General features: G+C 38.8%; 1 protein-coding gene across 17 annotated transcripts in view; it reads right to left on the bottom strand.

Moving 5' to 3' along the window:
• PRRC1 (proline rich coiled-coil 1) overlaps positions 1–14,432 on the bottom strand; it is a 65,111-nt gene that overhangs the window by 22,914 nt on the left and 27,765 nt on the right. For 14 of the 17 annotated variants that reach the window (XM_064502304.1, XM_064502297.1, XM_064502303.1 and 11 more), the window contains one exon: positions 9,177–9,263. In XM_064502304.1, the coding sequence (XP_064358374.1) occupies positions 9,177–9,263 (87 nt within the window). Of the gene's footprint in view, positions 1–6,674; positions 6,711–9,176; positions 9,264–10,522; positions 12,567–14,432 lie in introns of those variants that run through there. The other 3 variants (XM_064502308.1, XM_064502307.1, XM_064502311.1) reach the window with 2 other exon arrangements.

Here is a 14,432-nt window from a genome sequence, read left to right on the forward strand (position 1 = left end):
TTTACTTAAAAAAAAAATAATAATAATAACTTACAAGAACGATTTAGAAAATAGCAACATTCAGCTTGTGCACTTATTTTCATGGTAACTAAAATAGATGGCAAGCATTTGGCTCAAAAAATGTCTAGGTAGAGACCTATGTACATCTACCCTGGAAATCCTCAGGTTTTATCTTCCAATAGTTCACTTGACAGGTTTGAAGCCCACGAGCCAACCACCAGCAGGAAATGAGTGAACACAATAAAAACATTCTGAAAATGAGGTTTTGAAATGAAAGGCACTTTCTACACCAGAGCCTCATACAGTCTCTGGTGAATGCTGTACCACAGAGGTTACTGTGTGTGCAAGTGTCCTCCTCTGCAGGCAACCACAACTCTTCAGCTGCAGGTCTGGCTCTTTGTCTTCTGAGCAGCAGTAGTTCCTTGCTATATTTGAAGACCTCTCCAAGAAGATGACAGAAAACATCACACGGAGGATAAAAAACACGAGGAAGACCTGAAGCATTAAGTATGTATCAGTGACTGCCAGACCAGTACTCCTCACTGATAACAAATGCTGGATGCAAAGGCAGAGGGCAGAAAGGGCAAGCAGCATTGACCAAGTTGTTCCTCCAAGAAGAAGGACAAGGTGACACATTAGCAAAGGCAGGAGGAATCAGAAATTTCCTAACGGCATCCAGGGAGAGGATGAAAGACCTATGGCAGCAGTGGGACTTCCCTGAAATGCAGGTGAGCCAAGAAAACTAATGAAGAGAATTAAAAGAATTGGAGGTGAAGTGAGGGAGTGTCAGTGCATCAGAGTAGGCTGAGAAGAAATGAATAAAGAGCTGGACTAGGATGGCTGAAAAAATACAGATCAGGAGAGGAGAGTTAAAAGCACGGCAAAATCTGTTAGAAGCACAGCAATTTTTTTCTTTTTCCTGTGTTCTGCTCCTCGTTAAAGATGTTTGCAAATAAAAACTATTTAAAACCATCTCTAATACAGGGAATAACTATACAAGTTATATGCAAAGTCCCTACAAAACAAAACCCACAAAATCCGCCCCCCAAAAAAACCCCAACAGACAACCAATAAAATCAGCAGTGCTTCATGTTGACACAGTGTAACAAGTATGAGAAAGTTAAGAGTCAGGAAGAAAGTACATCCACATAACCTCCACATGTAACACATGCCTTACTTTGTCTTTATTTTCACATTTTCATCAGCTGGTCTTGCAAAATAAAACCAATATCCAACCAAAACAGAAGAAAACACACAGTGATAGATTACACATCCAAAATTTAAAAGGCCAGCTGCTTTCAGTCCTGCACCTGGTGTGTGCAACTCAACAAGTGATGAAAGGCAGACCTTCGAAGACTAGTCCCTGCTCAGCACACTGCTGTGAGATGCTCTGCCTGTGGTCAGAGGAAAGCCCAGGGAACTAGACTTGGTTTGTTGCATGAAACTGTGTGAACCTCAATGCTCTTATCTGAAAAATTCATATAAAAGTACAGCACTGAGGCTGTCACATGGTGCTACACTAAATGCAGCAAAGAAAAAAGGAAGTGAACGTAAACATCCACTCCATGTGAACTCATCATCACTCAAACAAGAGTCTAGTCAAACTGGAAGGGATTGCTGTTGTATGCACAAGTGATCCAGTTTGCTCAAACAGCCCCACAATCTGTTAGAAGAAAGTCTAACTTTTGGATACCTTTAATCTTGACTTCTCAGGAATATTACGTCTTCACTGTATGAAGTAAGAGACAAAGAAGAAAAGCCTTTAATGTGTTAGATCTCACAAGGTTCTCAAAAGGGTCCATGGGAATGACTATACATAAATACCTGGACAGATACACCTTCCCTTTGTTCTGATATTTTTGCAAGTGATTGTCACTTTTACACAGTTATCTTAGTTAGTGTGTGCAAAACCATATGGTGTTTATGACTGCTTTGAAGAGACTGAAGTTTCCAGAGGACCATTATGTTTTCCGTCTGTGTCTGAGCATTCTCCCTACAATGCCTACTGCACTGAATATATGCAGAATATACAATTACATTCTTTACCAACAAATCTTTCCCCTCACTACACAAAAATAACTAAACAAAAAGATATACACTGGAACTGTCTTATTTTAACTGTTTCTTTCATACCACCCTACTAACAATTTGCCAGAATTTCCACTACAACTCAGTTTTCTGATTAGATGCTTTGGTCACCTTCAAAAAGCAACAGAAATATGCCTTTATTTTAACAGAAAGTGAAAATAAAGGTAATTAGGCAACTCTACAGTTAGAAGGATGCTATGCTGGCAGGGGCAGATGTTCTGCTCAACACATGTTTTTAGGATGAAGTTGACAGTGACTGCAGAGATCTGTTCTTACAGAACAATGTTTATTCAGTCCCTGTTTAATACCAGATGAATTCAGTTAGCGCTACACGGGAAGGGTGGTTTTGATCACAGCCAATGAGTAGCCAGACTCATTTCAGAGGCCACAAAATACCAGGCAACATATGAAGTCTTTTCAGTTCCCCAAACTATGAGAAGTTTGCAAGCTTTGGTTTCTGTGGGTTTCATTCAACTTTTATATCTCTGGATTCGAACCCAGTATGTTTTGGTTTTGCCATAAGTCAAAAGTCAGAACAAACTGACAAGAAAACATTTTATTCTCTTCAGCGAATTGCATGGAAGCAATGGTTTGGTTTTATTCAGTTTGCAGAACTTTGAAAAGTATCTAATGGCCTGCTGTTGTTTAAAGTTTCATTATGAAACCAAATCAAAACCATAAAAATGTGGGCCTACCTACCTCACCAGCCTGTACAAACTGCTACGCTTCCACTTATGTTAATAAAACACTGATGTATGCCAGCAAAAAAATCTGGAGCTTGACTAAAAACAGCCATGTTTTCATCGAACAAAAATGGGAGAGGGAAAAGGGCTCATGCATCAAGAAAACAGAGAGCAAGTTCTAGGTAATATAAACATGCTGCAATGAGTGGTAACTAAAATTAGCAAAACAAATTAAATAGACGACTCAGAAGTGTAACAAAAGTCTTCTGTGGGCAAAGTGACAAAACTTTCCCTTTCATACCGACAGAAATAGTTCTACCGGGAAAGAAAAGGGAGCACTGTTTGCTTTTGTCTGTTTTGCCTAGAACTCCTTGCACTCACACAAGTATTGTACAGGCTTTGCTGGCACTGCTCCAAACACATCACATAATAGTTAGTCTTTATTCTGTCTCATGTGTCAATCCAATATGCAAATATACACCTTTTACCATTTCCCATGCAGTATTGGACAGTCTTCCAAAAACACAGAACAAAAGCAAAATCCCTAGCACAGCATTTTCCAAACTTAGTTTGGATGGTTACGGTGGCAACATCAGAAATGGTGTCAGGTACCACAGCGAAGAATAGCAGCACTCTGCCCCTGCTCCGACCCACATGCTTCTATCCTCCCATCCTTCACGCTCTTGGTCCTCAAAACACAACTCCATCTCCTTGCTTTCATGCATCCTCACCATTTTACTGTACACACCACTCCCTCCTTAACTTAAGCTACATCCCTCCTTCCACTACGTATTTCATCATTGTTTGGGTCTTCCCAGCTTCCCAGAGCACAAGTACAGTTCCCACGATAGACAGATTCCTTCAAACGCTAACAGGAAGGGGAAAACAAATGCCTAAATCTACCTGAAGTCAGGGCATTTACAGACACGAGCTTTTTTCCTCTTGTTTGCACTTGAGAACCCAGAAAGCAGAAAGAAATGAGGAGCTAACTCCCAAGCTAACAGGCTCCAGGTGGTTCGCTTACCACTAGCAATACACATATTAGTATGAGAACATCCGCTCACAGATTCATGGGATTTCTGGCACTTGATTTTTCTGAGTAGAAAAAAACAAAAAACCTTACCTCCAGTTATTTGATTAGATTTATCAATTTAAGACCACATTTTGTATGTCTGATATTACTGAGTTGAAGGTGGCTACAACATCCAAAAGAATCGGCTCTGCAGATACAAAGACTTATGGGTTGCATCTACATGGCAAAGAGTGCCGTATCAATGCTTAGGACATACTGCTTACAACCTTACAAGCATTAGGATGTCCACTTTTATAAAGATCTGCAAAGAACTATGTAACACTGCAATTATTACATTAGCAGTAGTTCACATTACATTAAAATAAATTATTCTCCTGTCCTTTCCTCTCAGGCACAGTTTTTCTTGTTTTTAATAGGTTTTACTAAAAAACAAATCATAGTATTTGTCTTGCAGATGCATAACTATATTAATTTATCCCACAGCAACATACCAAGCACACTCAATGATTTGCGGGGTAAGCTCTTATGGGGAGACTTTCTAGACCTGTTGCTCTGTAAGAATTCTATTTTCACCTCTTTTTGGATAGCATAGCTATCTTGGGAATCCCACTACTGGTCAAAATACAGCTTCTTTAGTGCCTGCTCTGCACATTCCCAGGGACTCCTGGTGCAGTCACCACTTATTTGCAGCAGTTGTTCCTGCAATTGTAAGAATTTGATCATGAAGACGATCCTGATATACTATGGATTCATGTATGGTCTATCATAAAACGATAGAGAACAGCTCTCTGTATGATCCTTGAGGAAAAAATAAATTAGCGTTTCTCATTGCAGTTAAATAACATTCCTTTGCCATTCCAGGCATTGGGACATGCCTGTCCCAGATTGGTAAATACAGCTGATCAAGAGTTTAGTCAAGCCTGTACCTCATATCTCCTCATTTTCTCACCAGGAGACAAAATTAATCAATTTTTAGCACACAAGCAGGGTAACATCTACTCAATTTTGTTAGAGTTGAAAGGAAAAATTCCCACTAGTTTCCTTTTAGATGAGAAAAGTGTCTTCCTTCATTAGGAAACCATGTCTCAGAATTCAGAGTAGAATTGATTCAGCTGCACGAGATGTGAGGCATGAGCTTATGGATACTCAAGCTTTTTCAAGAGAAAACTTCAACTTTGTAGGACAATTTTTGATAGAATACAAGGGAAGCTGAGAGAATAGTTTGACTCAGTGGTTCAATGCATTGTTGACAAAGTTGGTGCATCAGTTAATTTTAAAAGTGTGGTCTTTTTCAAACACATACTGTTTATCTGCCAGAAATAGATTAAAAGAAGTTTGAGTCTTGATGCATCATTACTAGCACCAGATTTTAAAGTCTGTTCACTCCTATCATGGAGTGTACTTTTACAGTACTATAGAAAACATGCTTTTGTGATGAAAATCAACAAAATCTGGACACAGAACTGAATTCTACTTTTTTTTTTTTGTACTGAAGACAGCCAACATAGCATTGGAAAACTGATTCAGCTGCTCTCTCCTCAACTATGAGATACTTTGCTATTTCACAGGAAGCCCATGGTTACATTCATTCACACCTGTGAAATGCCAAGATGGTTGGAAATCACTTCCTCAACAAAACTGTATTTCTACATTTGCCTGTCACCTTTTTCAAGCTACATTTACTTTGATTCCAAGTTATGAAAAAAATCATTACATTAGTTCAGAAGCAGCAGTTGAGTGTTTTTGGATCTGTCATTCCTCTGCAGCACTGTGTATTCACAATTTAATTGCCATGTCATATTCTGGCTGCTTTACAAAGTCAAATAGATGGAATTTCTGAAGCTTTGACAGAATTCTGCATAATGAGATGATAAATCAAAACGATTGGCATTTTTTCCTTTTAGGAACTGTAGCTCTATACACCATTAATTTTATGCAAATAGTTTTCCCTTAATTGTAACTACGGATGGGACAGAGCCATGAAGTTAAGGCCAAATAGCTCCAAGATTCAGTATGTCAAAATGTGAGTTTTTGATGGATTACGAACAGACTTAGTTGTTGAAGTTAACATCCACGTTGGAAAACTAATTAAAGTTTGAGGGTATTTTATACTGGTTTTCAACTCTTAACAACTTTTGATAGGATACAGAATGTTCTCATTTTGCTATTCGTTCCAGTATCTGTTAACAGTAAGAAGAGAAGAGCAGCTTTTTAAAAGTTTGCTTAGTCTAGCATTATCAAAGGAGAAACGTAATCAGAAGCTGGACTCAAGAGCTTTGGCTTTCACAGTGAACGCTGCTTAGAGATAAAATCCAGATTTTCCATCTACAAACTCTACATCATACTATTACAAAAAAAGATGCTTACAGTACTAACTACTTTTACAAATACCCTGAAGTATTAAAATTCCAGATTTCACAGGTTTATACTGGTAGAAGTTCTTCAAAAGCTTCCCCCTTGAAAAACACACACTGAAAAACCTAGCCTAGGCTGCATGCAAAGGCAAACACCAAGGACAACTTGGTAACTTCATTAAATGCACATGTTCAGTCACAATTATGCTGCCCATCTCTAGTAGAAGACTCGCATGTACATATTGATGCTCTTCCAAAACTAGTCAAAAGCAGAAGACATGTAAGTTATTTTTTAGAAGCTTTTGGGAACAACACCATGTTTCTGTGAGCTTTCTCTGCTACCTTCTATTTCCTGCAGTCAGTGCACCAAATAGCTCTTTTCAGAAGGCAATTTTGCTGCTGTACCTTTTATATCTTAGCCCTCCTCCGCTCCTAGTTGAACATTTCTACGACTTTGCTGTTTTTTCTGACTTCTTTCATTCTTTCACTTTTCATTCCTTTCTTTGTCCTCTTCTGCTGTTTCTCACTATCTCAATCAAATTGAGCAAGTATCTTTAAAGAAAAAAAAAAAAAGGATGACTGACATGGGACAGCATTTCTAAAAAGCTTTTGTTAGAGCAGAGCATTTTGAAAAGTATATGGGTCAGTCAGAACACTGGGGTCCTCATCAAGGCTTGAAGGCAATTTGGTTTGGATTTTGGATCAAGATGTTCCACCAAAACAAATTACATTTGCTGTTTTAGCAGGCCCTACATATCCCATCCTCCCTCCACAGACATTTAGGGCAAATCTTTTATGGCAAATCTTAAGAGGGCAGTTAGCTGAAAGTTATCCAGACTAGTTTCAACAAATGGTGAAGAGTTTTATAACCAACATCTTTCTAACAAAATGGTGTGGTTCTGAATGGTGCTGTGATGAAAAAACTGAGGCCAGGCCAAGAGCAGTAACCTTCCAACTCAGCTTAGCTGCAGCCAAAACAGCGCGTGAAAGCAGCCCCAGATAACTTCAGCTGATCGTGAGCAGAGCGCACTTACTACTACCCGTTCTGCTACAGACCTCTCAGCAAGGGCAGAAACCTCCACCAATGGGGCTATAATATCTTTAGCCCTTACAACTGCTTGCAAAGTCACTATCTGACTAAGATCACAGGGTGAGAGCAAGAGCTAGGGTAACTACACAGCCTCCAAGCCAAAAAGTGGGTCAAAGAGATTGCAGATTTCAAAAGTCCAGAAGAGGGCTTTTTTTAAAAAAGCAAAGCAGTTTTTGCACACTTAAACTTCTAGCACTTCTCTACTGATAAACCCAGTCACACCCTCCTTCAACATCCTCATTTGTGGCATCGTATCTAAAATTGATGTATGTAATCTTACAGAGTGAGGGCACACCAGTATATTTGTTCTAGGAAGTACTTAAACACATTAACAAGTTGGAAAGAATAAGTAACTACTATTTGCTCTTACTCACAGCTGCTGTAACTTCAGTGAAATCAATTAAATTGCAACAGGGCTGAATCTGACCCTGGCATGTATTCATCGCATACACCTCTTTTCTAATCTTTGTGCAGTCTTCTGAGCCATATATATTCCTAGGGTAGGTCCAGATAACAAGATGAAGGTAGAAATGCAGCACAAGTAGCCATACTTGTGCCACCTGTACCTTAGCACAATTAACAATCATTAAAAGTGGTGCCAAGGGCTTTGTCACAAATTAACAACCAGTCCAAACTTCCCCCGACCCTAATTAAGCCCTTGTATTTTTCTTTCTGCTGCCTCCTGTACTAACAAGAATAAAGGTAGCACATGTAAGCCTATTTCTGTTGCAACCCCATGAACATGTTGCTTCGCAGGTATACTCTTAAGTGGCAGGTATTAGTTCCTCCTCTTGAGAATACTATACTGAGATAGATATCTGTCTTTTCCCAAAGCTTTCAGCTTGGATCTCTGTCAGGTATTGATCATGCAGGCTACAGGTGTTCCCAATAATACAGGGTATTCTGTTTCAGCACATAACTATATACAGAAAATATCTGAGTGACACACAATGTCATTTTAACATGACGCTTGTTTAAAAACCAGTTGGGTATTTTTCCTCAAAAATATTAATTAGTCTAAAAAAACTGGAACAGTATCTTTAGGTTCTTTCTGATCCACTAGAATACTTGCAGAAAGAAACTGGAAAACTCTCACTCTTAGAGCTGGCATCACACACACACACGCGTTTCAAATTCTTCAACACACTTGCCAGAAGGAGCCAGCTCCCATTTCCTTACGGGAATGCATTAAGCCCATAAACTGTATTTTTCAGCCTCAGAACAAAATATCCAGCATTTCTCCTATCCAAAAAATCCTTATGAAGATTTCTTTTTTCAGAACACTGACCCTTCTCTTACTAGTATGTACAATTCAACCTGAATTTAGCACAGCCCTGTTAATTTTTATTTTCCACAGCAGCTACTAAAATGCTGCCATTTTACAACCCACAAGTGGCCTAAAAGAGACACCACCTTAACCCGTACAAAGCACTTAAATGCTTGGCACAATAAGAGGAGCTGCACAAAAACAGCACAGAAGCAGCGAGTGTTGCTGCTCCATAGGATACCAGGAAGCTCTGAAGTTCATGGGCAAGCCCTGGCATTTTTAAGATTTAGCCTCAATTTAAGGGTCTGTACCTGTATTTAAAAGTCTGCTTCAAGTTAACATAAGCTGGAAGGATTGGGATTTGTCTAAATAAACTCTTTGGAACAGCAATGCATTGGACTTGAGCATATTCTAACTTGCATACAGGCATATCAAGGTTTTTAATCAGGGCATCTCAGCCAAGGTCCTGAAATAGCTATTCGGCAGTGCTGCTGAGAGGCACTAGCGCAATCACCTGCCATATTCCAGCCTCAGGGTCCTCAACATACCACACGCTGGTAGTGAACAAAGTTACGGCATCGTGGTAAAGATGTGCAGCAAAAGCAATCAGTGCCCCCAACAGTATAGCAGAGCATGCAGTTAAGACCACACTTTGCCTTACCCGCAGATGAAGACTCATCTCTTGCAGCCTGATCTTACGCTCCATGCTGGTTACGGTGCTGTAACTTTGGTCGCAATGAGGCAGGAGCTACAATAGAAGCAGGTCATGCCAAATTATGTGCTTTTTACAATGCTATTTAGCAGTACGCATTTCCCGCTGGGAAAACAGTACCATCCTTGAGGCAAGTATCTCCAAAACATCGTAGAAGTATTGTCCTCTGGAAAAAAACAATGTCATGAAAAAAAAATATTAGCAGCACTGTTTGCTACAAAAAATAAACAACCAGCAACAGCAACTCCAAATCTGGAACTAAAGCACAACACCTCTGCCACCCTTATGCAGCTGGTCTCCCTTCTTTCTGGAGGGACACTGGAGGGAAAACACTCGCAAGTGTTTTCTGCATTCTCCCATATCCTCCCTCTCCAAATGCAGGAGCTCTCCTGGATCTGCTTTCATTTCTCATGACACTCACATTTGAGCAAACTTACCCATTCGCAAAGCAGCAGAAATGGCTTCTGCAGCTGTAGCTACAGTGATGATCGGCAGTTAAGAATTATCTTTACATATCCAAACGTCTCCTGACATCTGCTTTTCTAAGTTGATTTCAGCCTAAATTTAACATAGTGATGTCAGTGTCCTATCTGCTGAGCTTTCTCTACCATCCCGTTCACAACACTACCCAGCAGATGGTTCAGAACCTGAATATAACTTCAACTCACTCTATAATTCACTTATGTCAATGTGGCTCAGACTCTGGAGAGGGCCTTCACTCAGATGGGAAGTAATTTAGAATTTCATCAGCTTTGCAGAGCATACTACAGGCACTTATGCTTTCCTTGGCCTTTAAGGGCAGAAGCTGAACTCCTGGCCCTCATATGAGAATGTTATTTTACATACACATGAACAAACAATGCTCAGTAAAGGGAGGGAACTAATCAAAAATTATCAAATCAAGGCATTCTAATTCTCAGCTGATGACTCAGAACCACAGCAAAAGCCCTTCACAGAGCCAGAGATCTTGAATGGAGAAAGACTATCTTGCCTGACCATGCCATATCCCAGCACCCAACTCCAAGGAGAAAGTACACAGAAGAGGGGCAGTCTCCCATTTTGGAATAAAGAAAGTAAACTCCTAGAGGAGGAGGAGGAAAGATTAGAGCCCTAAAAATTCTCCAGCAAAGGTGAGGACACCTGTGGAGCTTGTCCTATTAGCAGCCTCACAACAGAGCTGGAAGACTGGTTCACTGCAGTGACACTGGCTGTTCCAGGTGCTGCAAGATCAGAAGCTTCTTCTGCCTCCAGTTATCACCTGTGAAAAACAATAAAAGCCAAGCCCAGGCAAGGGAGAAGGAAAAAAGAAATTCCACTTCAATTTTAATTTTAATTCATACCAGCACACACAAACCTACTGACTAGTTTGCTTCCTCTTCCATTATATCATCAAAGATGCTGTAGCGGGGGGGAAAAAAAGTCAAAAAAAAAGTCAAAAAAAAAGTCAAAAAAAAAAAAAGCATTTCACATATTATACACCGCAAACTGAAATTACAATAAAACAAGCTGAAGAGCAAACACACCTTTACTGACAAACAGAAGTCCCTGTACCACCCTTTTAGTTTATGATACAAAGAGCAAAAGTGCTCCTAAAGAGAGACCTCAAGACTAAAAGAATCAGGTTCAGGGCTTGGTAATTTTCAGACAAGACAGACAGTTGGAGCATGTGCCAAATAAGTAACTGGACCAGGTAAATGTAATTCCAATAAACACTGTACACCAGCTATATTAAAAGATAGAGCTTTAAAATAGGTACAATCATCTAGAAAAAACATTTATTCAACTAATTTACAGAGGAAGCCAATTAAGGCAAAATATATTACTTGGAAATAGACAGGCTTTCACTGGGTACAAATACAAGCTGGCTTAACAGTATATTGTATATAAAAGTGTCCTTTGAAAACATTTAAGAAAGGTAAAGGCAGAGCAATATAAGCTGAAAAGGTTGCTTTTTTTTTTTTTTTTTTAAAGGCAAACAAAAATTATTTGTTCTTTGTTTAAAAAAAAAAAAGTATTTTACCAAAATATTTTCTCTCAAAATTACTTCTGTATTTCTGAATAAAGATTTAAGATTGTGTGAGCATAAAGGGCATTCTTAGCTATGAAAAACAGACACCAACGAAGACCTACATGAGAAACAATGAACCCATGACATCAAGAAAGGCATTTAAGATTTATAAATGTTTTAGAAAATCCAGGATAGCTAAGCAAGTGGTATAAATGCCACCATTTTCCACATTAACTTGCTGATACCCACAACTTCATGGAAGAAATTACATAATTCCATATAAAATATAAAGTTTGGAAATACTGGAGAAAATTATGTTGCTGGAACTGCAATGCTGAGATAATTTCTTGTGTATATGGTACCTGATCTAAAACCCACTGAAACAACTTGAAATTGGTCTAGTGTTTCAAAGGGAGATGAATTTTATCTCTGCTACAGAAGATCCATATATAAAAAGATGCAGCATGGAAAATAAAAATTCAGAATTATTTGCCCAGACTTCATTCAACCAGCTGAGCATGGATTTGTGCTCTTCCTCAGCAGCTCACTGTTAGATGTTTTAAAAACTCCTCAGCATCAGTCCTGAGAACTTATATACAGACGCCAAACCTGTCAGGTGTAAAGTACCACCTATGCACAGACCCAAAGAAAATATCTAACACAGAAGGTAGTCCCTCTGGATTGAAATGCATGTATCAGATATACGTTATGTTGTCAACATGTTTATATTACTAATACAGTAGTAACAGCTAAACAATAGACCCCTTCTTTAAAAACATACTGAGTAAATAAAATATTTAATATCTCAGCAAATGCCTATCAAGGTGTCAAACAACAGCACATCCCGTTTTACAAACTGTAATGCTATTTGTCCCAGTTATAAACATATCTGTTTGCTCTAATTTCCTCTTTTGTGAATCATATTGGAAATCACCCGGTTATTAAAAATTGGAACTGCTCATTTCCACTACTGGAAAGTACCTTCAATTCTTAAAAAGTAATATACAGTTACAGGTAGGTTACAAATCTGTGTTGTATCCACTGAGGATTAGAATACGTAGCTTTCATTTCCACTCCAGAAACAAAAACAGTGTTCCTTAGTGTCATGGATCAGTCTTCTTTCAAACGGTCCTGGGTGGCAAGCGTTGTTTGTACATCCCTGCTAGAGCCTTGGCTGCGCTGTAGATCATCTGTCGACGGGACATGCCAGTGAATACCATATGCCAATCAGTCCGGTTGACATTCAGTAAATTCTTCTCAAGCACTTCACCCACTGTCACCAACAGGCCTGACCATCTCAGGTTGTAGTCCTGAGGAGTGAGACTCTGAGCCTGGGTAACATTTTGAGAAGAGATTATTAAATGACAAAGAAATGAATAGTTTTGTTTCCATCTTCATCACCAGCAAGTTTTATCAGTAATCATACTCATATCAGCAGGACTACATGTGAAATAAGAGGGTATTGGAATGTAAATGTTTTTACACCATAACTTGGCTAGCCAATACTTCTTTTTGGATTTACATGCAACATGATCCAAGAGAGATCTGAACAGTTCAGAACTGAAATACGACACACTTGAAGTAAAGTCATTCTGTCATTATCAGGAAATAGTTTTCTCTTTTAAAGTATCCAACAGCTGGAATCGATAATGATACATATTCATACAATGACTCTCACCTTCCAAAGGTTTTAAAAGTGGTTAAAATGTCCCTGTGAAATAGACAAGTAACCAATGGCAACAGGAAAGCTGAACTTGGCAGAAGAGGAGACCAAGTTATTTGCATGAGATCACAGAGGAAGTGTACTGAAGTGGGCAGTAATTCCACAGAGGACTGAAGTTGGGAACAGTGGGGGAAGTATCACTGCATTTGTCTGTTCTTATGCTCATCCTAGGCATCCACCTCCAGCCACCCTTGTATACAACGAAGGGGGAGATGACTTTCAGCCTCAGTAATGCTGTTCTTAGGATTACTCAGTTCTTCATAGCAATACAGTATGGACCAAATTCTTCATACAGATCTTATTTCGACAAAGATCCCAGTTAGTCTCTTTCTGTTGTACATATGGCAGACCAAAGTTGAACAGTGTGTTCCAGCCTTGCTAAAGGCTACTGTCTTGCAGCAATAACAGCATATAGGTTTGTTAGAATACACACCCTACTCCAATATTGACATGCTTTGTTATTGACAAGATGTACATAAAAGGCAGACTTCCTAAGAAAGAGGAGAGGAAATTCAACATTTCTCTTCACTACTCAGAACATACTAGTAGTAAGAAGTAGATGATAGAGTGCATTTCACTGCAAGAGGGAACTGAATATGATTTATAATTCCCCATTATGATCCACAACTGCATGCAACTTCATAGAGGAATAATTTCAAATTTTTCACTGCTAAAAAAATCAAGTAAACTTCAAATAGAAAAATTTTGTAGTAGTTTCTCATTGCAGTTGCAACCTCTGGCTCAAAGATGACACCAGATCTCTTAACAGAAAACAGTTCTCAACATAAGCCCTCAAATACACCTTTGAAAAGCATGCAATATTTGCTTAAGAGTTACAGACAGTCACAAGTCCCACATTATGTGCTCAGAAAACTTTACATTATTGATAAAGACACATCCTCTCCACATTAACAGTGTCTGGTCACTACAGCATTTTTAGGTGACCTTGTTCACAAGTCTTAAAATCACCACTCAGATATCATCTGAATATAGCCCAGCTTCACTACGCCTTCTTTGAATATATGATGTTGAAATACCTGTATTACCCTGGAGAGCATGTAGCGAAAGGTATACTGTTGTATTAACCCATTAACAAAAATATTATCTACTCTATACAGGTGGTTTTGCCATTATTTCCATTCTATAAAGCAACAAAATATGTAGCTAGCAAGAATTTCTACAAACATAATTGCTTTTAATTTGCAATATAAAAGACTTAATATAGGCAACATAACAAAACATTTGTTGTCCAATATAAATTTCTTCTCTGTTCTCAGTCAGAAATATGAAAAACTGTTCAATTACTGATTTTTTTTTCCCTGTAGTAATTTGGATTTTGATTAAAGATGTTGGACTTGGATTTAAAGAAATGCATGTTTCTCGCATGTTCTTAAGAGAAGTCTACTGTGATTCTAGAAAGGACCGAGTGGTAACAAAGATAACTGAAGCAACAACCAAGAGCATGATGATTGTA

Source organism: Dromaius novaehollandiae, chromosome Z, assembly GCF_036370855.1.
Source record: "Dromaius novaehollandiae isolate bDroNov1 chromosome Z, bDroNov1.hap1, whole genome shotgun sequence".
NCBI classification, from domain to species: Eukaryota; Metazoa; Chordata; class Aves; order Casuariiformes; family Dromaiidae; genus Dromaius; species Dromaius novaehollandiae.